The 27995-nt window shown below is 43.3% G+C and overlaps 1 protein-coding gene across 1 annotated transcript; it reads right to left on the bottom strand.

The window, feature by feature from the left end:
- Positions 1–27993, bottom strand: c4h5orf63 (chromosome 4 C5orf63 homolog). Its single transcript, XM_041185322.1, has 7 exons — positions 27945–27993; positions 20965–21041; positions 12329–12508; positions 8555–8686; positions 7700–7756; positions 1256–1369; positions 1–234 (listed from the first exon to the last, which is right to left on the bottom strand). The coding sequence occupies exons 1-7, from the start codon at positions 27991–27993 to the stop codon at positions 199–201; spliced, it is 645 nt and encodes a 214-aa protein (XP_041041256.1). The 3' UTR covers positions 1–198.
- Between the last annotated feature and the right edge of the window lie 2 nt (positions 27994–27995).

Here is a 27995-nt window from a genome sequence, read left to right as displayed (position 1 = left end):
CTGGTTACAGTCTCTTTTATTCTGGGTACCAGTAGTGAAGGTAAACAATTGGCCAAGTTGGTGAGTAAATTGAACTTTGACTAATGGTAGAACCTATGGAGTAGTGTAGTAAACCAACTACACACTCGTCTCTTCCTGGTCGTTACACAGGTGGTTAAGATCTGGAATGCAGTCCCCAAGAGTGTGGTGGAGGCAGGTTCAATCGAGCCATTCAAAAAGGAATTGGAATATGATCTGAAAAGCAAGAATGTGCAGGGGTTACGGGGAGGAGGCAGAGGAGTGGCACTAGTTGAATTTCTCAGCACAGACACAATGGGCTGAATGGCCTCTATCTGTACTGTAACTATTCTGTGAATGAGGACCAGTTGCATAGACTAAGCCTGTACTCCTTTGAGCTCAGAAGATTGGTGGGTGGTCTGATCGAGGTGCTAAGCTGATTAAAGGAGTTGATGGAGAGAAACTATATCCTCTGTTGGGGGTTGAGTCCGGAACAAGGGGGCAGAGCCTTAAAATGAGAGCCAGGCCGTTCTGGGGTGACGTCAGAAAGCACTTCTTCACACAAAGGGGAGTGGAAATCTGGAACACTCACCCTCACAATGGTTACAATGGGCTGGATTTTCCATCCCTGCACACCACCGTGATCGTCTCGTCCTGCCACAAGTCAATGGACTTTGGGCTGGGCCATCGAATCTCCAGCCTCAAGTGGGCTGGGAAATCCTGGCAAATGTGTCAATTGAAATTCAACATTACAGATTAAAGGAGTTATGAACGGCAGACAAATGGAATTAGGATGCAGATCAGCCATGATCTAACAGAATGGTGGAATGACCTCAAGGGGCTGAACAGCCTCCTGTTCTTATGTACTGTCCTTTTAGGCATAAATATTCACAAATGAATACTATGGAGATAGTACGTGAAGCTTTAAAAGCTGTAGTAAGTTAGATTGATTGTATCAAATTTGTGTATACAAAGTCAATTTGTGAACGGCACAATGTTATTCAAGAGTCAACTAACTTTTTTTTAATGTTACCTTAAGCATTTAATAATGTTTGTGACTTATTTTGATTGGTAGTATTTAAGGTATAAAATAATTTTTAAAAGCATTTACATTTCAACCAAAGTACTGCACACAAGAACTTGCCGTTAATACAGATGGGAAAATTAATACATTTTCTTGTTCCAAGAGTCCTCATGCCCTTTACTTCAATTCCTGTTCCAGTTTAGTTAGTCTTTTCTCAAGGATTTTAAAGTTCACCTTGTGCATCATCAGAAATTGTCCATTCAGGTGAAAGACCGGAATGTCATACTTGTACCTCTCGAACCAGACAGAATTTTCTGGAACCGTGATGTCTACTTCCTGCAGGATGAACTAAGAATTAAAAGATAATCACAGTTATTATTGTTGTATTTCTATGTTTGCTTCATACACATTTACCAATCTCACACAGGACTGGTAAACTAAATGTAAGTTTGTTTTATTTGAAGATGTAATACAGGCTTGCTCATCAGACAGATTTACTATAAAGATTCAACACCTATTGTTAACAGGAAAGTACAGCTGCAATTCCTTCACACCACATGCTGCTAGTTAAACTGAAAACGCCCTCAAAATCTGCTGGTCAGATGGTTTACATTCTGGCTACTTGCTCATGAGCTTATTCTTTCTTGAAGCAACATCACAATAATCTGAAATGGAATTTAAGGGGAAGCTAGATAAACACACGAGGGGGAAGGGATTAGAAAGGTATGCTGATTGGGTGAGGACATTTGTGTGCAGCATAAACATTGGCACAGACCAGATGAACCAAATGGCCGGTTGCTGTGCTGTAAAATTCTTTATGTAATCAAGGGTAAAGTTAAGATGGCAGATTGCATAGATAAGGCTTGCATTTATTTCCTTGAATATAGAAGATTAAGGATTGATCAAATTAAGGTGTTTAAAATGGATTGAAGGATTTGATAAGGTAGATAGAGAGAAGTTGAGAAGAATATTAGTGTTATTGTTCAAAATTATCTACCTCCCTTTTATATCTGATATACCAGAAAAAAGGCTGATTGCTCTCTTTATTTTTAAGGCTTTGTACCTATGGACCAGTCGGGTTGATGCAACCAGCACTGGCAGTTTTAGCATGTCCTGTTGGGGAAAAAGTACAACTCAAATTATAAAAAGAAGCAAATCCCAGAGATGTTTGGCCAGTAGCTGAGAGAGCGATCTAGTGATATCTCAAATGGGACCTTTCACCAGAACCAGAACTGTATTTTTTGGGCAAGTGACAATCATAGTATACTGCTGCATGCTCTTGACAAAGCTGTGTGAAAACAATGGGGAATCAGGAAAGCAAAGAATAAGATATGGCTGAACAGTGGAAAGTAGCAGGTATTGAAGTGCAGTGTTAGTGGGGATATATATGCAGGTTCAGGAGAGTAGGGCCAAGAGGGGAACCCTCATTATTTCAAATAATCTATAATTTAAGACACCATCACAAAAGGAAACTGGATCTATACTTGAAAGGGACAACTTTTGCAGGGTTATGGGGAAAGAGAAAGGCGGAATGGGACCAACTTAGATGGTTCTTTTAAAGAGCTGGCACAAGCACGATGGGCCGAATGGCTTCCTCTTTAACAACAACACGAATAACTTATATTTATATAGCAACCTTAACACAGTAAAATGTCCCATGATGCTTCACAGGAACATTTCAAAACCAAATATGACGCCAAGCCACATATTAGGTCAGATGACCCAAAGCTCGGTCAAAGAGGTATTTTAAGGACCCTGAGTAAAATTAGGAGAGGGGTGAAATATAAGCTGGTTTAAGGTGGTGGGGGGGGGGTGGTGGTGGTGGTAGAGGCAAGCAAGCAGTGAAAGGAGCAGATAATCAAAAGGTGTCACAGACAAAAGAACAAAGAGGTGTTGAAGGTGGTGATATTTAAGAATGGATGGCAGGACACACAAGGTACAGCTCTAGTGGAGGTGGGGTGAAATAAGACTAACGGCATAAAAGGTATAGTTTTAAAAATAATGGAAATAGGTGGGAAAAGAAAAATCTACATAAATTATTGGAAAAGACAAAAGGGAAGGGGAAGAAACAGAAACCGGGTGGGGATGGAGGAGGGAGTTCAAGATCTAAAGTTGTTGAATTCAATATTCAATCCGGAAAGCTGTAAAGTGCCTAGTTGGAAGATGAGGTGCTGTTCCTCCAGTTTGCATTGAGCTTCACTGGAACAATGCAGCAAGCCAAGGACAGACATGTGGGCAAGAGAGCAGGGTGGAGTGTTAAAATGGCAAGCGACAGGGAGGTTTGGGTCCTTCTTGCGGACAGACCGCAAGTGTTCTGAAAAGCGGTCGCCCAGTTTGCGTTTGGTCTCTCCAATGTAGAAGAGACCGCATTGGGAGCAACAAATGCAGTAGATTAAGTTGAGGGAAATGCAAGTGAAATGCTGCTTCACTTGAAAGGAGTGTTTGCGCCCTTGGACGGTGAGGAGAGAGGAAGTGAAGGGGCAGGTATTGCATCTTTTGAGTATGCATGGGGAGGTGCTGTTGTTGGGGGTTGAGGAGTAGAGGGTGATGGAGGAGTGGACCAGGGTGTCCAGGAGGGTACTATCCCTACGGAATGCCGCCGGGTGGGTGAAGGGAAGACGTGTTTGCTGGTGGCATCGTGCTGGAGTTGGCGGAAATGGCGGAGGATGATCCTTTGAATGTGGAGGCTAGTGGGATAATAAGTGAGGACAAGGGGGACCCTATGTTTCTGGGAGGGAGGAGGAGATTCCTCTGACATCTTACGTCACATCAACAATTTCCAGTTCCCTGGCCTCAACCGCCTGCTCTTCACTATGGACGTCCAATCCCTCTACACCTCCATCCCCCACCAGGATGGTCTGAGGGCCCTTAGCTTCTTCCTCGAACAGAGGCCTGAACAATCCCCGTCCACCACTGCTCTCCTCCGTCTGGCTGAACTTGTTCTCACGCTGAACAATTTCTACTTTAACACCTCTCACTTCCTCCTTGTGTGTCCTGCCATCCATTCTTAGCACATTCTCTTAGATAATATCACCACCTTCAACACCTCTTTGTTCTTTTGTCTGTGACATCTTTTGATTATCTGCTCCTAATACTGCTTGCTTGTCCCTACAACCATACCCCCCCGCCCCCACCTTAAACCAGCTTATATTTCACCCCTCTCCTAATTTTACTCAGTTCTGTTGAAGGGTCATGAGGACTCAGAACATCAACTTTATTTTTCTCCACCGATGCTGCCAGACCTGCTGAGTTTTTCCAGGTAATTCTATTTTTGATTTGGATTTCCAGCATCCGCTGTTTTTATTTATCGAGGTATTTTTAGGAGCTATCAGACCAGGGATCCAGAAATTCAATGTGAGCTGAAAATAATCTGTAGAGATAGCAAAACAGGTGGCTGAATCTGAGGTGGCAGCCTTTGAAAAATCAGTTGAATCAAATAGGGAATGGGGAAACACAATGGTAGATTTAATTTAATATAGACCAGTGTTAAGTCCTACACAAGGAAGGAGATTCACAAAAGGGTGTCAACATGTCTAACTATGAAGCAGAGAGAGATCTAACATCCAGCAAATAAAGCACTTTACTATATAACTAAAACAGCACAATACAAGTTAGAAGTATTGTAGTCATGATCAAACATAAGAAATAGGAACAGGATTAGACCATTCGGCCTCTCGAGCTGCTCTGCCATTCAATAAGATCACGGCTGATCTGTTTGTGTTTCGATTTCCACATTCCCATCTACCCTCAATAACCTTTGATTCCCTTGCCTAACAAAAATCTATCTACCTCTGCCTTAAAAATATTCCATGACCCCACCTCCACCATCTTCTGGGGCAGAGAATTCCAAAGTCACACAACCCTCAGAGAAAAGAATTTTCCTCATCTCTGTTCTGAAAGAGCGACTCCGAATTTTAAAACAGTGCCCCCTAGTTCTGGACTCACCCACAAGAGAAAACATCCTTTCCACGTCCACCTTGTCAAGGCCGTTCAGGATCTTGTATACTTCAATCAAATCGCCCCTCACTCTTCTAAACACCAGTGGAAACAAGCCCAATCTATCCAACCTTTCCGCATAAGTCAACCCACTCATTCTAAGTATCATTCTAAGTATCAATCTAGTTTGAACCACCTCCAATTCATTTACATCCTTCCTTAAATAAGGAGACCAAAACTGCACACACTATTCGAGTTGCAGTCTCACCAATGCCCTATGTAACTGAAGCATAACATCCTTACTTTTATGTTCAATCCCTCTCGTAATAAAGGATAGCATTCCATTACCCTTTTCTTAATTGCTTGCTGTAACTGCATATTAATTTTTCGTGACTCATGTACTAGAACACTTAGATCCTTCTGCACCTCAGAATTATGCAGCTGTTCTCCATTTAAGTAATACTCTGTTCATTTTGGCAGGAAGAACAAAAAAGCAATTTCACATTTTCCCACAAACTCCATTTGCCAGACCTTTGCACACTCACTCAACTTATCTATATCCAATCGCAACCTTCTCACATCCTCTTTACAACATACTTCCCACCTATCTTTGTGTCATCTGCAAATGTAGCTACTATCTCATCACTCCCCTCATCGAAGTCATTGATGTAAATCATAAAAAGTTGAGTTCCCAATACAGACCCGTGAGACTCCACTTGTCACATCCTGCCAATCCGAAAAAGACCCATTTTTGCATACTCTCTGCTTTCTGCCAGCCAGCCAATCTTCTATCCATGACAATGTTATCCACTACACCATGCGCTTTTATTTTCTATAATAATCTTTGATGAGGCACCTTATCAAATGCCTTCTGTAAATCCAAGTACAGTACATCTACAGGCTCTCCTTTATCCACTGTGTATGTTACTCCTTCAAAAAACTCCAATAAATTGGTTAAACATGATTTTCCTTCCAAAAAACCATGCTGACTCTTCCCAATTGCCTTGTGCTCTTCTAGGATTCTGATCAGACTGCACTTTTAACACAACACTCTCCTGGTCACCCTCCAACCTTGTATCCCATGTAAACTTAAGCTCATTTGAAACTCTGCTGCTCATATCCTAACTCACACAAAGTCCTTTTCACCCACATGCTCATTGACCTCCACTGGCTCTTGGTTTCACACTTGATTCTAAAATTCTCATCCTTGTTCTCAAATCCCTCGAGGGTCTTGCTCCCTATCTCTGTAACCACGATCCTTAAGGAAATCTCTGCACTCCTCAAATCCTGGCCTCTTCAGCATCTCCGATTTTAACTGCTCTACCGTTGGTGGCCAGGGCTTCAGCCACCTGGGCCCTGAGCTCTGGAATTCTCTCCACCTCTCCTCCTTTAAGATGGTCTTTAAAGCCTACCTCTTTGATCAAGCATTTTGTCATCTGTCCTAATATTTCTTCATGAGGCTCACTGTCTAAGTCTGTTTGGTAATGTTCCCGAGAGACGTTTTGGGGCATTTTACTATGTTAAAGGTGATAAATGAAGGTTTTTGTCATAGGTCTGGTCACCAAAACTTCAAGGGAGAAAATCAAACCTTTGAGGGTTATGCAGTGAAACCATGAGACTACTCATGGCAATTCACACCAAGGGCCATGATTTTTCTTTAATATCCATTCACAGGTTGTGGGTCTTGCTGGCTAGGCCAGCATTTATTGTCCATCTCTAATGTTGGGGAGCTACTGCGTCGAACTGCTGTAGTCCCTGTGGTGAATGAATACCATCTTTCCTAATGGTTTAATACACCCAAGTGGTTTGCTTGACCAGACTGGATATGAACGGCAGATTTTCTTCCCTAAAGGACAAGAGTGAATCAGATGCGTCTCATGGTCACTATTACTGAGACTAGCCTTTAATTGCAGATTTATCTAACTGAATTTTAATTCCCCTGTTGCTGTGTTGGGATTTGAACTCATGTCTCTAGATCATTAGTCCAGGCCTCTGGACTACTAGTAATATCACCACTACACTACTATACTCATAATGAAAATTTCCAATGTTTGAAAAGTGAAAATACCCAGTGGATTACTGAAAATGGGATTTTTTATTGTATTCCAGAGACGTTCTCTCAATATTGAAATCCAGTGGAAGGCACCAAATCCACTTTAGAAAAAACTTGTATCATTTTATGTACAAGTGAGTTATTAATCTTGAGTAAAAGAAAATTATTAACTGTTTACTGTTAGATGAGATTCCACAAACTGGTAGCAGGTGTGCTAATAGCTACACGAACAACCAATTTAAGATAATCAGTTGAGCTTGTAATGTGGCTCATTTACACTTGCTAGAAGTGATATACATAGGCAGGGACCCATTCTCTGCAAACAAAAGGAATATGTTCAAGCCTTGTGCCTTTTTTGATTACCAGGGAGATTGAGGAACCTATACTACCCCATTGCTTTCTCTATGGCAATGCCTTGGCTAATCAGAGTCGACTTGCCAACCAATCAGAACCCTTTTATCCTGTAGTATAAACTGTTGTGATTGTTTGAAATTTGGCATTCCGGTGTTTGTCCTGAGGAGTGCAAGATGAAAAGATTCAGCAACATCTGTTTTTAGCAATATTCAAGTTCTGTACCAAGCGACTGATCAACAACTGTCTAAAACACTGAAGATGAATACTTAATCATTTACTTTGCTTAAAGGACCTGGGTTAATTTTGAAAAGTGGTTATTGTATCTAATTTCATACCCTGTGTCTATATGGCTCCAATGCCTCCTTGGCTTCTTCGCAAAGTGTGCAAGCATCCTAAGGAAATAAAAATTCAACCTGCGTGTTAGTGAATAACTATCTAACTAAAATACAATAAAATATTCCAGTGACTTAAACTTTTGCTTAACTATATTATCCACAAGTTTGTACCAGACTGTGCACGATTGAAATACTAACAATGATAATTTGCACTTTTCACTAAACATCCTCAAAATGATTCACAAGTGATGATTTTCCAAATTATTCATGAATGAGGATCGTCATCACACAGCTGATTAGTGAGGGCGAAATGTAAAGGGCAAATTCAGTTGAACCCTTGTTAACTTTGCTTAAACGATATGACAGCTAAGAGAAATTTCTTTTTTAAAAAACTACAACCGATTCCACATGAATGTTGGTTCAATTTGGGCTGCTGTCACCTGTGTTAGTGAAATAAAGTACAGTTCTCCCATCTGCGTCATGTATTCAGCTGGACTTAAAGTTGAAGCTGTTTGTACTAGGCCAGAACAAAGTAACATCAATGCCTTCCCTTTGCCCCAGAGCAGATTATAAACTTTTCAAGGTGGATAAGCCAACTGGTCAGATTAGGAGAAAATGATTCAAAAGGGTGTGCAATATTCATTGTTTAAAACTAGAAAACCAATTTTGTTGATGCACCTATTCTTCAAATCTCCAGTGGAAGATTGAAGCTCTGCCTTTAATCCATTGTCCACCCAAATTATGAGGAAGTGGGACTGATTGGATAGTTCTTTCAAGGAGCTGGCACAGGCACGATGGACCAAATGGCCTTTCTTGCTGTACGATTCTAGGAACTATAGTCAGTTTGTACTGTACCTTGGTAAATAGCGATAAAACTGGAAGATCCTTCTTGAGTGTAGACGTTCTTCTTAATAAAAATTCCAAAACAGATTGTGACGGTTGCCCAAATCTTATACAGTGAAGTAAATACATTGCTCCAGTGTGCCACTGAAAGTAATTAAAATGTCATTAGATGGTGCATTATCAATAACATAGGACATTTCACCAAATCAAACTTCCAACTTTCTCCTCTAAGTGGACATGTTGCTTTAACATAATAATTCTCACAGGTTGTGCAGGGAATTGGTTCTGCAAGATCTTTAAAAATCAAAATAGCTCCTGGAGTGAGAGATCTTGCGGTGTGACCCATTAGTTAGACTTTATCCCGCTGCCTTCAACTTTGGAATACTTTGGCACTGTAACTCACTAAGGATGAGAGTGGTGAGGGCAACAGGGCATCTGGGACCTCAGTCAACATTGGGACCCACAGTCTACCTCCTTAACCAATGAGATTGAAGGATTGAAAGAGAAACAGAGGAATTATGGAGAAAAAATTCTGGTAAATTAGACTGAAATCAGGGACAGAAAGAGAAATAAAGAGAGGGAAAGAAAGATTGGATCGAGAGAGATGAAAAGAAGACAAAGGAAAAGGAATTTTACATTTTAAAATCTATCTGTAGGAATGAGATTCCAGTTAAATTGTTCCCTTTCTAGACCATATAGATTGACATTGCATTAACAATTATCACATCATTAAAACAGTGCTTACGCTGTTCATTACCAGCTGTCACTTTGTGGCAAGTTTAATAGGCAATTAATGTGCAAATTCGGTAAATTCTTGAAAATAATGAGGAAGCTGAGAGTGAGTTGCTGTTTGCATGAAGCAGGAGGAGTGGAGTAAATCAACCATCAAGTTCTAGAAATTCACAATCTGTGTATCTTTTCATCCCCTGAAAACGCCAGGCAATTTGCATACTAATAGCAGCCTGTATCATTAACACACCACTAATGTTCCTACCCAGTGACCATAACAAAGACTCTTTAGAGGTGAAAGTCCTTGTACAAAACTTTTATTATGATCTCTGCAGAAACCGACTAACTTTAGAAATTTGAACTTCCAGTTAATATCTGAAGAGATGGCATGACAAGATTTCACAATTTAAGACTTCACTGTAACAAAAGACAAAAAGAACAACTGACTAAACACTATTGATATAGGCAACTTACACTTTACACTCAGGAAGGATTTGCCAGTTTTAACACTCGTTACCAAGGTACAGTATAAGCTGATTCCAAAACAGAACATTGCCATTTTTCTTTTAGCGCAATTGAAAACACACTTCACAGATGTATTTTACACTGTCCTTTAGGTAGACAATCAATTCTCCCAGAACCAGTCTAAGGTGATTCTTAGCTCTCAAGGGTTTACTTCTGTTCTTTTCCTTTCTCAGCTTGGGAATGTTTAACATCAGAACTGTCTTTCACAGTGAGCTTTTTTTCTCCAGAGGTTCTTCCTCTAACGCAGGCAGGCTAGGCATATCCTGCAGGCTCATTTGAGCTCCTCATGAATTCAGTCTTTTCAACCCGAGTGCAAGCTCATTTGTGTGTGGTGAAACACAACATCTTGCTGCCTATAGTTGCTCTCTCTCTCCTGGATCCTGGCAGGCTAACCTTAGCTGTGAGCTTTCAGGAATATCTTCGACCCCTCCCCCACCGAAGCTCATTTGATGAATCACATGGGCCTTATATCCAGGTGGAAATGCTGATTAACTATCCTTTAAAGTAAACTATTTACAACCTGACATCCTCAACGCGTTCCTGTGACTTTGGAGACGCACTGTCTAACCACTGTTAGCACACTGGCTGCTATTGTTGTCTCCAAGCCTAGACGCCTTGCACCTTCTTCCCAACAAAACAATGTGGGCCCTCTTTAACCTCTAATCAAAGTACTCAAACTTGTTGTCAGATTTCAGAACAGGTCACATGACCCCTCATTTTTTTTTACCTTAATGTCACAGTCCCAAAACATAACAATCTTATAAAGCTCATAATTATAACAATCTAACAAAGAAAATCTACACTGGTTCAAGACAGGAAATCTGTTTTGCACTCACTTATTTTTTGCTAAAATTAACGCCTGGAGGATTTGGACCTCAAAGTGAACAAATGTACAAGATATTTTGCAATATTTAAGGCATCAGTCTTGGTTCATTTGCTGAATCAGAGGCCAGCAGTCAAGTCCCACTTCGAAGACAGTAGGCTGATACTCTCTAGTATTGTACAGAGGGTGTCGTACTGTCGGAAGTACTGCCTTTCAGATCGGATGTTAATACAAGACCCATCCCCACCCCCCTGCCTTGCCCGCCCCCTCCCCCGACCTGCCCACCCCACCTCACCCTCCCCACACCCCCTCCCTCCCCAACCCTGCCCACCCCCTCCCTCCCCAACCCTGCCCACACCCCCTTCCCCCACCCTGCCCACACCCCCTTCCCCCACCCTGCCCTGTCAGGTGGCATGAAAAATCCCATGGCAGTATTTTGAAGTACAGGGGAGTTGTCCCTGGTGTTCTGGCCAATATTTATACGTTAATCAACATGCAGCGGTTCAAGAAGATGGCTCCCAGCCCCTTCTCAAGGGTAATTAAGCATAGGCAACCAATGCTAGCCTTGCCAGTGTTACCCCCATCCCACAAAGACTAAAGAAATCAGTAAAGCCGATTAGCTGGTCATTATCAGATTCTGTTTGTGGGAGCTTGCTGTGTGAACCTTGGCTTCTGTGTCTCCTACTATAGTGGCTACACTTCAAAAGTACTCCATTGGTTATAAAGCTCTTTGGTGGTCATGAAAGGTACTTTATAAATGCAAGTCTTTCTATTTTTTACCCCTCAACCAACATCACTGAAACCACAAAGTGGCTTAAATTTAGGGTTAGTGACAGGAGCCCACACATAAATCTGACCATATTAAGAGAAACTCAGAAGCATAGTGAGGGAAAAAATATCAAAATAGGGAAAACAGGAAAATCGAAGCCCCAGGTGATAAATCCCTTGTGGAGGCATGGGCATTGACAGACGGAGATGGAGGATAAGCCAACAGTGATCTTACCATTCTAAAAAACAAAGCAAAATACTGCGGATGTGGGAAATCTGAAATAGAAACAGGAAACGCTGGAAAAGCTCAGCAGGCCTGGGTTCAGCCTTTACAGCATTTCCTGTTCTTATTACCATTCCAAATATCATCTGTAACAGGACAGTAGCCACCTGCAACTCTGCTGCCACTACACGCAAGAGCTGAAATAAAATGCTAAGTTCCTGGGGAAATGCACCCAAACAAAAAACAAACACTGAGCATGGCCACATTTCAGATTTCAGTCTCTCCAGGAAGGTTATTTAAACATGCCCCCCCACCCCCCGGTCCTCTGCTGCTGAGCCAGTTGCCACTACAGGTACAGGTAATGCAGCAAGAGCTCACTCAGGGCTCCCTGCTCGCCTGTCAATCAGCAGCAGCCGGCTCGGTCCATAGTCATTTTCCATCAGCCCCCACCCCACTGTAAAATCAACCCCTTCTTGCTAAGCCATGGCCACCCTCTCCCCTATATGTAAGCTGGGGGTATCGGCGGTTTGCTGCAGAGCTTCATCGCATTTTTGAAGTGTAGATTTTCTTTTTACACGTGTCTAAAGCACAGATATAACTGAAAACGCAGCGGAAGGGGAGAGGAGGCGGGGAGCCGATGTTCGCGCGATGCTGCTTCCTCAGTCTGGGCATCGCCGAATGCTCTGCATTTCTGAAGAATTGAAGGGTTTTTGCTGACCTCTTGATACACACGGAGCGGGTCAGAAAACCACAACACCCCCGTTACCAGCCGGAATGTTCCTGCGGCTCCGGCCATGTGACATTGGGTCTTATGACACCAGATCACATGACAGCCGCTTGGCACTTTTTGCAAATGTTTGGCGCGACTTATATTTGATAGCGAATGCAGCTCGCAAAGCTGAGGATACAGCCCAGGAGCAAAAGCAGTTTTACTCCCGTTACCCATTTTCAAAACCTGGGGAGTAAATACTTTGGGTCGAGCACCTTGTAATAATAAAACTCTCGTTGAAACCAGGCCGTGCAATCCCTGTGCTGCACTTACTGCCACGTATTTAAAGCAGCATTAACTCATTCCACTGGGTTGGTAACCACAGGGCACAGTTTTAAGATATTTGGTAAAAGAACCAGAACAGAATGATTTTAAGATAAAAATAAAATACTGCAGATGCTGGCAATCTGAAACAAAAACAAGAATAGCTGGAAAAACTCAGCAGGTCTGACAACATCTGCGGAGAGTAACAGTTAACGTTTCGAGTCCGAATAACTCTTCATCAGTTCTGATGAAGAGTCATACATAATGTTTTTAACACAGTGTGGAATACTCTACTTAAAAGGCTAAGCGCTTCCACTGGAAGCAGATTCAATTATAACTTTAAAAAAATGCAACTCTTTCAAGCCATAACTTTTAAAAGGGAATTTGAAAAAAAATACTTGCAATGCACTTGCAGGGCTATGGGGAAAGAAGAGGACAGTGGGACTAATTGGATAGCTCTTACAAAGGGCTGGCCCAGGCACGATGGGCCGAATGGCTTCTTATGATAAAAACAAAATACTGCAGATGCTCGAAATTTGAAATAAAAACAGAAAATGCTGGAAAAGCTCCTGGCAGCATCTGTGGAGCGAGAGAGACAGACAGAGTTAACATTTCCAATCCATATGACTTCTTCAGAGCTCTGTACTCGAAACGTTAACTCTGTTTTTCTCCCTTTACAGGTGCTGCCAGGAGTTCATCCAGCATTTTCTGCTTTTATATTGGCTTCTCCCTTTGATGTATGATTCAACGATTAACATTCTTGACCATTACTTTAACAGCTAAGTAGCCATCTAAACATTTGAACTTGCTGCAAAGTGACCCTTGGGTTGGTTTTTTAAAGATGTATTCTTTCACAGGATGTGGGCATCACTGGCTGGGCCAGCATTTATTGCCCATCCCTAACTGCCCTTTAGTAGGTGGTGGTGAGCTGCCTTCTTGAAAGCTGCAATCTATCTGGTGTAGGTACACCCACAGTGCTGTTAGGGAGGGTGTTCCAGGATTTTGACCCAGTGGCAGTGAAGGAAGGGCGATATAAGTCAGGATGGTGAGTGACTTGGAGGGGAACTTGCAGGTGGTGGTGTTCCCTTGCATTTGCTACCCTTGCCCTTCTAGGTGTTATAGGTAATGGGTTTGGAAGGAGCCTTGGTGAACTCCTGCAGTGCATCTTGCAGATGGTACACACTGCTGCTACTGTGCGGTGGTGGAGGGAATGAATGTTTGTGGATGGGGTGCCAATCAAGCGGGCTGCTTTATCCTGGATGGTGTCCAGCTTCTTGGGTGTTTTTGAAGCTGCACTCATCCAGGCAAGTGGGGAGAATTCCATCACACTCCTGACTTGTGCCTTGTAGATGGTGGACAGGCTTTGGGGAGTCAGGAGGTGAGTTACTTTCTGCAGGATTCCTAGCTTCTGAACTGCTGTTGTAGCCACAGTATTTATATGGCTGGTCCAGTTCAGTTTTAGGTAATTGTAACCCCCTGGATGTTGATAGTTTACCATATTAAAGGTGCAGGACAAATACATGTTGCTGTTTTGTTGAGATGTGCAAAATGCAAATTCTTACAGGTGAGTGCTGATTCACCAGTTTCCTACTGGTAAGGTTAAAGAAACCCTACAACATGGGCTAAGCTCACATAGCAAAAAGTGAAGTTAACATTTGTATTAAGTATTAAACAAAGTGTCAATATTAACACCCAATTGTCAAATCAAATTTCGATGGATTGATGCTTTCAAAGATTTTGGGAGTTTTATTTCACGTAACAACCCATTACAGAGTCAGTTACTGGGGCATCAGCAGAGGGTTCAGGAGAAAGGCTGTTAGCTTTATCATTCATATATCACAACACAAAGAGCAGTCTGGTCCTTCATATCTGCTAGTTAGGAATGTAGGAACAGGGGGAGACCATTCAGCACCTCCGGCTGGCCTCTCTATTTAATTAGACCATGGATAGAGGTTTCATGCTTAAGTAAAAACAGTGATGCTGGAGAGGCCCACCCTATGAACAGATTAACTGGTTATTTATCTCACGCTATTTGTGGGATCTTGCTATGCATACATTAGCTCCAGTGTTTGTCACATTACAATGACCTGTGTCTTGCAAAGAAACAATGTAATTGACAGTGATGGTCTTTGGGACATCTTGAAGGTGTGCAAATCCCCACAATGTTTTTCTGCACGTCTGATTGCCCAGCCTTTCTCCCCTGTGGCACTTAGAACAATTGTATTTTTCTTTAGGTCAACTGTGGCTCAATGGGTAGCACTCTCACTGCTTAAATCAGAAGATTGTGGGTTCAAGTCCCACTCAGAGACTTGAGCACAAAAATCTAGGCTGATGCTCCCAGTGCTGTCCTGTGGAAAGCACTGCCTTTTGGGTGAACTGTTAAACCAAGTCTCTGTCTCCTCCCTCAGGTGGAAAAAAATAAATCTCATGGCCACGATTTTGAAGAGAAGAGGAGCTCTCCCTCTTGTCCTGGTCAATATTTATCCCTAAATCAACATCACAGACACAGATTATCTGGTCATTATTACATTGCTGTTTGTGAAAATTGGCTGCTGCATTCTCCAATGTTACATCAGTGACTAGACTTAAAAAGTAGCACAAAAACAGAATTACCTGGAAAAACTCAGCAGGTCTGGCAGCATCGGCGGAGAAGAAAAGAGTTGACGTTTCGAGTCCTCATGACCCTTCGACAGAACTTGAGTTCGAGTCCAGGAAAGAGCTGAAATATAAGCTGGTTTAAGGTGTGTGTGTGGGGGGCGGAGAGATAGAGAGACAGAGAGGTGGAGGGGGTTGGTGTGGTTGTAGCGACAAACAAGCAGTGATAGAAGCAGATCATCAAAAGATGTCAACAACAATAGTACAATAGAACACATAGGTGTTAAAGATAAAGTTGGTGATATTATCTAAACGAATGTGCTAATTAAGAATGGATGGTAGGGCACTCAAGGTATAGCTCTAGTGGGTTTTTTTTTTTTTATTTTATATAATGGAAATAGGTGGGAAAAGGAAAATCTTTATAATTTATTGGGAAAAAAAAAAGAGAAGGGGGAAACAGAAAGGGGGTGGGGATGGGGGAGGGGACTCACGACCTAAAGTTGTTGAATTCAATATTCAGTCCGGAAGGCTGTAAAGTCCCTAGTCGGAAGATGAGGTGTTGTTCCTCCAGTTTGCGTTGGGCTTCACTGGAACAATGCAGCAAGCCAAGGACAGACATGTGGGCAAGAGAGCAGGGTGGAGTGTTAAAATGGCAAGCGACAGGGAGGTTTGGGTCATTCTTGCGGACAGACCGCAGGTGTTCTGCAAAGCGGTCGCCCAGTTTACGTTTGGTCTCTCCAATGTAGAGGAGACCACATTGGGAGCAACGAATGCAGTAGACTAAGTTGGGGGAAATGCAAGTGAAATGCTGCTTCACTTGAAAGGAGTGTTTGGGTCCTTGGACGGTGAGGAGAGAGGAAGTGAAGGGGCAGGTGTTGCATCTTTTGCGTGGGCAAGGGGTTGTGCCATAGGAGGGGGTTGAGGAGTAGGGGGTGATGGAGGAGTGGACCAGGGTGTCCCGGAGGGAGCGATCCCTACGGAATGCCGATAAGGGGGGTGAAGGGAAGATGTGTTTGGTAGTGGCATCATGCTGGAGTTGGCGGAAATGGCGGAGGATGATCCTTTGAATGCGGAGGCTGGTGGGGTGATAAGTGAGGACAAGGGGGACCCTATCATGTTTCTGGGAGGGAGGAGAAGGAGTGAGGGCGGATGCGCGGGAGATGGGCCGGACACGGTTGAGGGCCCTGTCAACGACCGTGGGTGGAAAACCTCGGTTAAGGAAGAAGGAGGACATGTCAGAGGAACTGTTTTTGAATGTAGCATCATCGGAACAGATGCGACGGAGGCGAAGGAACTGAGAGAATGGGATGGAGTCCTTACAGGAAGTGGGGTGTGAGGAGCTGTAGTCGAGATAGCTGTGGGTGTCGGTGGGTTTGTAATGGATATTGGTGGACAGTCTATCACCAGAGATTGAGACAGAGAGGTCAAGGAAGGGAAGGGAAGTGTCAGAGATGGACCACGTGAAAATGATGGAGGGGTGGAGATTGGAAGCAAAATTAATAAATTTTTCCAAGTCCTGACGAGAGCATGAAGCAGCACCGAAATAATCATCGATGTACCGGAGAAAGAGTTGTGGAAGGGGGCCGGAGTAGGACTGCAACAAGGAATGTTCCACATACCCCATAAAGAGACAGGCATAGCTGGGGCCCATGCGGGTACCCATAGCCACACCTTTTATTTGGAGGAAGTGAGAGGAGTTGAAGGAGAAATTGTTCAGCGTGAGAACAAGTTCAGCCAGACGGAGGAGAGGCGACACCCACAGCTATCTCGACTACAGCTCCTCACACCCCACTTCCTGTAAGGACTCCATCCCATTCTCTCAGTTCCTTCGCCTCCGTCGCATCTGTTCCGATGATGCTACATTCAAAAACAGTTCCTCTGACATGTCCTCCTTCTTCCTTAACCGAGGTTTTCCACCCACGGTCGTTGACAGGGCCCTCAACCGTGTCCGGCCCATCTCCCGCGCATCCGCCCTCACTCCTTCTCCTCCCTCCCAGAAACATGATAGGGTCCCCCTTGTCCTCACTTATCACCCCACCAGCCTCCGCATTCAAAGGATCATCCTCCGCCATTTCCGCCAACTCCAGCATGATGCCACTACCAAACACATCTTCCCTTCACCCCCCTTATCGGCATTCCGTAGGGATCGCTCCCTCCGGGACACCCTGGTCCACTCCTCCATCACCCCCTACTCCTCAACCCCCTCCTATGGCACAACCCCTTGCCCACGCAAAAGATGCAACACCTGCCCCTTCACTTCCTCTCTCCTCACCGTCCAAGGACCCAAACACTCCTTTCAAGTGAAGCAGCATTTCACTTGCATTTCCCCCAACTTAGTCTACTGCATTCGTTGCTCCCAATGTGGTCTCCTCTACATTGGAGAGACCAAACGTAAACTGGGCGACCGCTTTGCAGAACACCTGCGGTCTGTCCGCAAGAATGACCCAAACCTCCCTGTCGCTTGCCATTTTAACACTCCACCCTGCTCTCTTGCCCACATGTCTGTCCTTGGCTTGCTGCATTGTTCCAGTGAAGCCCAACGCAAACTGGAGGAACAACACCTCATCTTCCGACTAGGGACTTTACAGCCTTCCGGACTGAATATTGAATTCAACAACTTTAGGTCGTGAGTCCCCTCCCCCATCCCCACCCCCTTTCTGTTTCCCCCTTCTCTTTTTTTTTTTCCCAATAAATTATAAAGATTTTCCTTTTCCCACCTATTTCCATTATATAAAATAAAAAAAAAAACCCACTAGAGCTATACCTTGAGTGCCCTACCATCCATTCTTAATTAGCACATTCGTTTAGATAATATCACCAACTTTATCTTTAACACCTATGTGTTCTATTGTACTATTGTTGTTGACATCTTTTGATGATCTGCTTCTATCACTGCTTGTTTGTCGCTACAACCACACCAACCCCCTCCACCTCTCTGTCTCTCTATCTCTCCGCCCCCCACACACACACCTTAAACCAGCTTATATTTCAGCTCTTTCCTGGACTCGAACTCAAGTTCTGTCGAAGGGTCATGAGGACTCGAAACGTCAACTCTTTTCTTCTCCGCCGATGCTGCCAGACCTGCTGAGTTTTTCCAGGTAATTCTGTTTTTGTTTTGGATTTCCAGCATCCGCAGTTTTTTTGTTTTTAAAAAGTAGCACTATGGCCGTAAACTGCTTTGGGATGTATTGATGTCTTGGACAGTGTATGATAAATGCAAGTCTTTCTGTCTTTTCTTTAGTGGGCCCCACCATCATTTAGAGTATTTTACAACTTGTTATTCTGCTGAATGAGAAGCACCTACTGCATTACGTTGTCCCAGTTAGAGTTAATTAAAACAAAAAGTGCTGGAAATATTCAGCAGCTCTGACAGCGTATCTGGAAAGTTAAACAGTTAATATTTCAGATCAATGACCATTTGTCAGAACTGGGTTAGAGTTATGCAGTGATAGGTAAGTGGTTCGCATACTCTCTTGGTGTAGATAACAAGTATCTCCTTTTGAATGAATAGGCTTTCTTCTGAGTTCCCAGGAGCCGTGACATCAGCAATTACCTTGGTACACCAACTGGTGGAGCCCTTGTTGCATATTTGAAATGATAATGCATCCAGTTAGATCATAGCTTGGCCCATTATTTGTGGCACCATTAGATTGCTAAAAGTAAGGGCTGAACATTTGGCTCGGTGAGTGGGCCTAAAATGACACCTGGTGACGTTGGGCGTGCGTCCCGACATCACCGCGCATTATTTAGACTTTCGGTTCGGTGGGCGCACAGCCAACTCAGCTGGGCGGCCGCCGAACTGTCAAAGGCCTGTTAAGGCCATTAATTAACTAATTAACCCCATTGAGAAAGCTGCCCATCCAACCATAAGGTTGTCGGGGGGCAGGCGAAGAGCCCAGGTGGCCTTTGCATTTTTCATGGAACCTCATCCATGGGCGAGATGAGGTTTCATGAAGGGTTTATAAATTAAATAAATTTTCCATTAAAGTTCATTGACATGTCCCAGCTCATGTCACACTGTCACATGAGGGGACATGTCTTAAATTTTTTTCTTCTTTATTAAAATTTTTAAAACTTAAAACGTATCTCCCTGAGGCATCTCTATGCCTCAGGGAGATTTCTGCGCTCTTTTGCGTGCATGTGCAAAAGAGTGCACACCTGACTCAGGGAACCCCCACCCGCCAGCACAGGGAGTGCAGAGCGCTTCTGGGTGTATGTCACACTGGGCGGGCCTTAATTGGCCCGCCCACGTAAGATGGCAGTGCGGACCCCATTGGCGGCGCTGATTGGGTCTGTGTCCACCCGCACACAACCCCTCTGATGGGGGGAAACTTCTCTCCTAAGAGTTAGTACAGTTTATGCACAAATTTGTTTAGAAACGTTCTGCCATTTACTTTAATAAATACAAAACCATTATCTCCTGATGAAGATGTATTGAGACTAAATTGGATAGTGTTTTTTTCAAAGGGGTGCAGCAGCTCATTAGATACCATTCTGTCTCAGTCGGTTGGACTGTTGCCTCTGAATCACAAGGTTGTGAGTTCAAGTCTCACTCCACAACTTGAGCACAAACGTTTAGGCTGATGCTCCAGCGCGATACTGAGTGTGTGCAGTTGGCGATGCCATCTTTCAAATGAGACATGAAATCTCTCTACACTCACAAGTTGGGGTAAATGATTCTATGATATTGTTTTGAAGAAGAGCAAATGAAGTTCTCCCCAGTGACCTGGCCTATATATACCCCTCAATCAACACCACATAAAAAAAGTCAGATTATCTGGTCATTATCGCATTGCAGTTTGTGGAAGCTCGCTGGGCGCAAATTGGCTGCTATGTTTCCTACATTATAACAGTGACTACATTTCAAAAGTACTTAATTGTCTGTAAAGCACTTTGGGAACAGCCCGAGTTCCTGAATGTCGCTGTACAAATGCAAGTATTTTTCTTCCATCCATGGGAAAGCATCAAATTTGTGTCACAAACAATTGTGTTTCTGTATATGTATATATCAGAAATGGTAGATACATTGGAATGTGCCAGATTGAAAAGATCCGTCTTGCCATTCCCAGATTTCAAAAGATGACTAACCTTTATTTATCATCGCTCTTAATGGAGATTGTGACGTAGTGATAAAGTCATTGGATTAATAATCCAGAGGTGCAGGCTAATGCCCTGTGGGCATGGATTCAAATGGACCACCACAGCAGCTGGTGGAATTTGAATTGCATTAATAAATCTGGTCTCAGTAATGGTGCCATGAATCTATCATCAATTGTCATAAAAACCCATCTGGTTCACTAATGTCCTTAAGGGAAGGAAATCTGCCATCCTTACCTAGTCTGACCAAGTGACTCCAGACTCCCAGCAATGTGGTTGATTCTCAACTGCCCTCTGAAATGGCCTCGCAAGTCACTCAGTTAAAGGGTAATTAGGGATGGGCAACAAAGGCTGGCCTTGCCTGTGACACCCACATCCCATGAAAAATCAAATATTTACCCAGCTCTTATTTGAAGATTCAGTTTTAGCTATTGAATATTGTTAGTCCCATCTTAACAGGGTTGGCACTTCTGGTTGGATAGATTCCTGAAAATTTAATCAATAACCTCCCCCTCCCCCATTAGACTGCATCATTGAATCCTACTTTCCACCATTGGTCACTCAGCACATCTAGTCTCATGATGCTCCACCTTCCCACGCCAAATGGAAAGCGAATGGACTCTTCATACCTGATTGGATGATTCTTGACTGTCAATCAACTGCCCTTTTATCCCATTGCCAATGGTTTTACGACTAATAAGCAAGACTGTTGAAAGAAAATGGAAAACAAACACAATTTCTTGAGTGCCCTGATGAATTTTCTACAGAATTGCTCTCCGCAATGACCTGGAGATTAATCTGCAATTCTTGGAGACTCCAGGGCGATTCTGGTGGGTTGGTGATTCCGTATCTATAAACACTCCCTCCATTAATCTGCTGCAACTGGGTTGCAACATCGTTCTCACTCACAATTTATATCCGAGAGAGCAGCATGCCTTCTCCACATTGACATTGCATACACATGGACTCTGGTGTTTGTTCAGCTACTAAAGATCTCTTGAGAAATGGGCATGTGAGTTGTACCTCAAAACTTGCTGATGTCATTCAAATATTGAAGAACTTGGAGAAGTGGAGGTATGCAGTTTCACATTGACATTTGCTTTAAGTATTAAAATTGCAATAATCCATTTCAAAATGTATGAGACAATTCTTTGACAAAAGGGTATGTCCATTTTAATTGTGTAATTTGGCTATTCTGCCTATAGGTGGCACATTGAGGAGCCATTTCAATAATAAAAATGCTCGCCTGAAACTGGGTCAGGGAAACCTCACATTGACCTGAACACATGTTGTAAGAATGACAATGAAAGATAAGTGCTCTTTATACAGTAATAAATGGACAAAATGAGTAAATTGTAATCCCAATATTTGCTTACAAAAGTTAGTTTGTATTTTAGCTCAGATTTGGTAAGTTATTGGAGCAAAGAGCTATTGGAACATCTGAAATTTCTGTATCTCTGTTTCCGCCTTTCTGCCTTACAGCCCTCCAAGATCTCTGCGCACGTCCCATTCTGGCCTCTTTCAGACCCTCAACTTCTTTTGTCCCACCATTCGCTGTCGTACCTTCAGCTGCCAGGGCCCTTAGCTCTGGAATTACTTCCCTGAATACCACTGCCTCTTGCTCCTTAAAAGCTACTTTTTTGAGCAAGCTTTTGGCCACCTGTCCTAATATTTCTGTATGTGGCTCAGTGGCAAATCTTTGACAATTGTTGCTTTGAAGTGCCTTGGGACTTTAACTATTTCAAAGTTGCTACATAAATACACAGGGTAGTTGTTGAAATGGCCTCTTGCCCATTTGGCAGAATTTTGCCTGCTGCACCACCAACTCAGCGTATCCATTAGGCAGATTTCATGGCCATCTATTTGAGCTGCTTTATCGGATTGATATATTTTTTTCCCCTCCACTAATCCGCTTGCCCTATCTCTCCCCGCCATATCCTCACTGACCCTGGATGCTAGTACCTTTTTCCCTGAAAGTGGTATCTTGTTCCTCTTCCAATTTCTCTCTCCCCTAACCAAACTTGACCTGAATACTGCACTCAATTGGGTCTGCCTGTGGAAAATGCCAGGCAACCTCAGCCAAGAAGGGATGTGTAAAATATTCGGGTGCAAATGTGGTTGCATTAATGTAATGAAAAGATGCTTACAAAGAATTATAATGTACCACCATCTCTCCTCTGTATTTTGAGTGTTGAAGCATTATTTTATAGTTAATGTGGTGATTGTTTAGATTATTTGGTAATTTGTAAAGCTGCCAAGCTTTTCAATATGAGGGAACTATAATTTTCATGAAGCCTGATGCCTCATGGTGCCTTAATAGCAATTATTTGGAATGTCCGTATCCTTTGTGTTTCTCTCCACCAGCCCCAGCCCATGGACAGGCTCAGCAGTCCCAGGGTTGCCAATCCTCTAGGACTGTCCTGGAGTCTCTGGTGTTGAAGATTAATCTCCAGGATTCCGTTGGGAGCAAAAGCCCGGGAGAAAAATCACAGGAGCATTAAAAAAATGTTTTATAAATAATTTTCTTACAAAAGTTTCATTTATTAATCAAAGTATTAGCAATGAGAGAAAGATTCAAGATTCATCCAATCAGGTAATGAAGAGTCAGTTCAATTTTTTATATTCATTCATGGGATGTGAGAGTCATTGGCAAAGCCAACTTTTATTGTCTATCCCTAATTGCTCTTGAGAATATGGTGGTGAGCTGCCTTATTCAACCATTGCCAGTCCATGTGGAGTAGGTACATCCACAGTTCTGTTAGGGAGGGAGTTTTCCAGGATTTTGACCCAGAAACAGTCAAGAAACGGTGATATAGTTCTAAGACAGAATGGTGTGTGACTTGGAGGGGAACTAATTTTCCAAATGGCCATGGGAAGAGAGGGCAATGAAAGGATGGACGTGTTGGGCAACCAGTGAAGTGAGTTTGGGGGGCATGTGTGTTATGGCACGGCCAATGGTAAATGCTGAACTGCTCAAATCCCAAAAAGAAACTTGAAACAACTGCCACAACTGGTTTGCAATTTGTATATTTATTTTGAGCTGAGTACCTTGAATACAATAGTAATAAATCCACTGAATCTTATTGGTTTTCTTTACAAAATGAAATTAAACATTATTAATATAAGAAATAATTTTAAGCACATACATAGGTCTGTGAATTACTACTATGATAACTCCTAGCTCCCCTAGTGAATCTGATTCCCAGTTACACTTCCATTAAGACCATAAGACATAGGAGCAGAAATTAAGCCGTTTAGCCCATCGGGTCTGCTCTGCCATTCAATCATGGCTGATAACAGGCAACAGTATAGATTTAAACAGACCCAGGCAAAGCACACACCCTGAACAGTCAAATTTAAAGTGAGTTTTCCTCAGCTTCGATTCCTTGTTGACAGCAACTTGAGGTTTTTCACACTTGTGTTAGATCTTAAAATGCCTGCCTTTACACACAGTCTTCTCTCCTTTATACATATTTTCCCCTTTTAATGCAAATTCCCATTGTTTCACTATATCTTTGGACCTTACCTCTCTAAAAATGAAAATCTACCACAGTACTAATTTTACCAGTAAAACCAGGAAAAATAATCACTCTAGGTGTAACATTTCACCCCTTCTCTTAAATTCAAGCTACTCTGGTATATTTAAAAATGCAAATGTTCCCTTTATACTTTGCACTCTAAAACTTCACCCATGTTTACCTATTTAGCATTTCAAACCTAGCTTGTCTTCATACATCAAAGCCTTCAGACCAGCTGTCTTTAATTCAGTTATGTCCCCCCCACCCACCCCCCACATACACACACACACACACACACACACATACACACACACATAGGCCCATAGACACAGACCCCACTATTACTCTACAATAAATTACAATAACATGATGAATATTATTATACCTTCCTGACAATGTGGACAGTTGGAGGTAGGAGATCATGTGATGAAATCAGCAGGAATGCATCCAGCCAGAGTTGGTAACTCTAGGCAGATTCACCCTATCTAGCGGTGCTGATAACAGTGCCTTGAAACCATCAATGCTAGTCTTGGTCAGATTGACAGGTAGCATACAAAAAGAACCTTGTCAAAACACTCCATTTGGTTTTGTCCTAAAGATGCAGAATGCATAAGTTTAAATATAATGATGAAAAATAACAAGAAGTATGTGTCATATTTGAAGAAAGGAGAAGAAAGAATAAGCATTGACAAGCATCACATATGGATGCATAGTGAACATAAGAAATGTGACCTGGAGCAGGCCCTTTGAGTTGGATCCACTATTCACTAAGATCATGAATTTCACCTTTCTTTAACCCCTTTAGTGCCCAAAAATCTATCAACCTTTGTCTTGAATATACTCAATGGCTGAGCATTCACAGCGCTCTGGAGTAGAGAATTTCAAAGACTCACAGAGAATAAATTTCTCCTCTTCTGAGTCCAAAGTGGCTGGCCCTTGATTCTGAGACTGTGACTTCACGTTCTAGGTTCCCCGGCCAGTGAAATCATTCTCACTGCATCTACACTGTCAACCCCCTGAAGAATTTTATGTTTTTCATATGAGATCACCTTCTCATTCTTCTAAACTTTGGAGAATATGGACATAGTTTACTCAATCTTGCCTCACAGAACAATCTCTCATCCCAGGAATCAGTTGTGTGAATCTTTGTTGCACTCTATCTAAGGCAAGTATTTCCCTTCTTAGGTGAGGAGATCAAAACTGTACACAGTACTGCAAGTGTGGCCTGACCAAGGCTGTACTTAATTGCAGTAATAATTCCTTACTCTTGTGCTCCAATCCCTTTTAATAAAGGCTAACATAGCTAACATTTGCTCCTAATTGCTTGCTGTACCAGCTTGTTAACTTTCTGTGATTCATGCGTAATATTTTTCCTACTAGTGTGGATATCCTCATACTTCTCCATGTTATATCCCATCTGCCATGTCTTTACCCACTCATTTAACCTGTCTATACCCTTTTGCTGCCTCTTTACGTCGTCCTCGGTAGGTAGCTATGGATGACGATCAGCGTAAGTTACAGTATCAGATAAGTTTGATTTAGTATACTTAACCTGATTTGATTCAGCAAATGCAACAGCATGAAACAATGAATCATAGCTCAACAGAATGATGCAGTTAAGAAAGATGGATTATAATGGTACATACATGCACAGACCAACGTTCAGTCAGTTTGCAAACATTTTATAGGCAAAGTCCCTTTTTATCGAGACAACCTATGCATAAGACCATAAGATGAGCTGCTGCCTAAACTGCACCACCAGCCCTGACACCGCTAGTTAGTTCAGTAAAGATTTACCATCTCCTTTAACTGAAAAAAGGCTTCCTTCAACTGAAGGGAGAGAGCACAGACAGATTGAGGAATGAATTACGTCAAATTTCTTCCCTACAATGACACAATCATGAAGCTCATGAGCTGAGAAGCCACAGACAGCTTGATGACACACCTGCAGCAGGCGAGGAGTGGGTTACGCACTTGCATAAGTATAATAACCTACCTTTTCTAAGTAAATATATTTCATCAGATGCAAAACAATGAACATATTGTGCAGGGGAAAATGCTGTGTATTGTCTGTGCAGCAAGATATCTTAAGTATGTGTAGTGATATATCATGCGCCCTTTCCTTGTTGCACAGCCCCTGAGGTAATGAGCCAGGCTCTCATCACACTTCACATCATTACCACTTCAATCAGCCATGAGCTGAAAGACACTCTTTTTGGCTTTACGAGAAACAGCATGGACTAAATTACTTTTTGAATGTGGAAGGTAAGAGAACTTGAATTTGTAAAGTGCCTTTCACCGTGTCACAACATCCCAAAGTGTTTACAAGGTGTAGTCACTGTTGTAATGTAGGAAAAGAGGCAGCTCCCACAATCAGCAGTGAGTGTGCTAATAGCTGGATAATTTGTTTTTAGTGTCATTGGTTCAGGGCTAAATATTGGCCAGGACACCTGGGAGAACGCCAATGCACTTCTTCAAAATAGTGCCTTGGCATTTTTTATGCTCACCAGAGGGCAGGCAGGGACTCATTTTAAGATCTGAAAGATGACACCTCTGAATGTGCAGTACTCCCTCATTAGGAGTGTCAGCCTAGGTTAGCTCAAGCCACAACCCCCGAGGTGGGAGTGCTATGTAAATGAGCCGTATGGCTGACACTTCTGATGAGCTGCAGATGGCCAGTGAGAAAAGCCTGGTTGCTGCGTAGAAGCGGCATTGCAACAGCAGAGGCTCTGATGAACCACTGGTGGTACACTTACCTCTGAGTGAGGGTTGTGAGTTCAAGTCCCACTCCAGAGATTTCAGCCCCAAAATCAAGTTGGCCACTCCCAGCACAGCACTGGAGAAGTGCTGCACTGATGGAGGTGCAGTCTTTTGAATGATATGTAAAACCAGTGCCCTGTCTGTACTCTTCGAAGGATGTAAAATTCCCTATGGCGCTATGTTAAAGAAGAACAATTTGTTAACTCGTCTATTGAGTCCCGCATTTGAAGTCTGGGAAGAGTGTCCTCTGCAGCCACAGTCACTGGGAAGCAGTCTGGGAAGAGTGTCCTCTGCAGTCACTGTCGTCGGGAAGCAGTCTGGGAAGAGTGTCCTCTGCAGTCATTATCACCAGGAAGCAGTCTGGGAAGAGCATCCTTTGTTGTCACCGTCACTGGGAAGGAGTCTTTGAAGAGAGTCCTCTGCAGTCATTGTCACCGGGAAGCAGTCTGGGAAGAGTGTCCTCTGAGTCACTGTCGATGGGACGCAGTCTGGAAAGAGCATCCTCTGCAGTCACCATCATCGGCAAGCAGTCTGGGAAGAGTGTCCTGTGCAGTCACAGTCGTCGGGAAGCAGTCTGGAAACAGTGTCCTCTGCAGTCATTGTCAACGGGAAGCAGTCTGGGAAGAGTGTCCTCTGCAGTCCATGTCACCGGGAAGCAGTCTGGGAAGAATGTCCTCTGCAGTCACCGTCGTCGGGAAGCATTCTGGGAAGAGTGTCCTCTGCAGTCACCGTCGCTGGGAAGCAGTTTGGGAAGAGCATCCTCTGCAGTCACCGTCGTCGGGAAGCAGTCTGGGAAGAATGTCCTCTGCAGTCACTATCACTGGGAAGCAGTCTGGGAAGAGCCTCCTCTGCAGTCACCGTCACTGGGAAGCAGTCTGGGAAGAGTGTCCTCTGCAGTGACTGTCGTCGGGAAACAGTCAGGAAAGAGTGTCCTCTGCAGTGATTGTCACTGGGAAGCAGTCTGGAAAGAGTGTCCTCTGCAGTCATTATCACCGGGAACCAGTCTGGGAAGAGTGTCCTCTGCAGTCCATGTCACCGGGAAGCAGTCAGGGAAGAGTGTCCTCTGCAGTCACCGTCGTCGGGAAGCAGTCTGGGAAGATTGTCCTCTGCAGTCACTATCGCTGGGAAGCAGTCTGGGAAGAGCGTCCTCTGCAGTCATTGTCACTGGGAAGCAGTCTTTGAAGAGCGTCCTCTGCTGTCACCCTCATTGGGAACCAGTGTGGGAAGAGAGTCCTCTGCAGTCATTGTCACCGGGAAGCAGTCTGGGAAGAGTGTCCTCTGCAGTCACCATCGCTGGGAAGCAGACTGGGAAGATGGACCTCTGCACTCACCGTCGCTGGGTAGCAGTCTGGGAAGAGCATCCTCTGCCGTCACGGTCATCG

Source organism: Carcharodon carcharias, chromosome 4, assembly GCF_017639515.1.
Source record: "Carcharodon carcharias isolate sCarCar2 chromosome 4, sCarCar2.pri, whole genome shotgun sequence".
Lineage (NCBI taxonomy): Eukaryota > Metazoa > Chordata > Chondrichthyes > Lamniformes > Lamnidae > Carcharodon > Carcharodon carcharias.
Note: the sequence above shows the minus strand (reverse complement) of the source record. Positions and strands in the feature narration are given on the sequence as shown.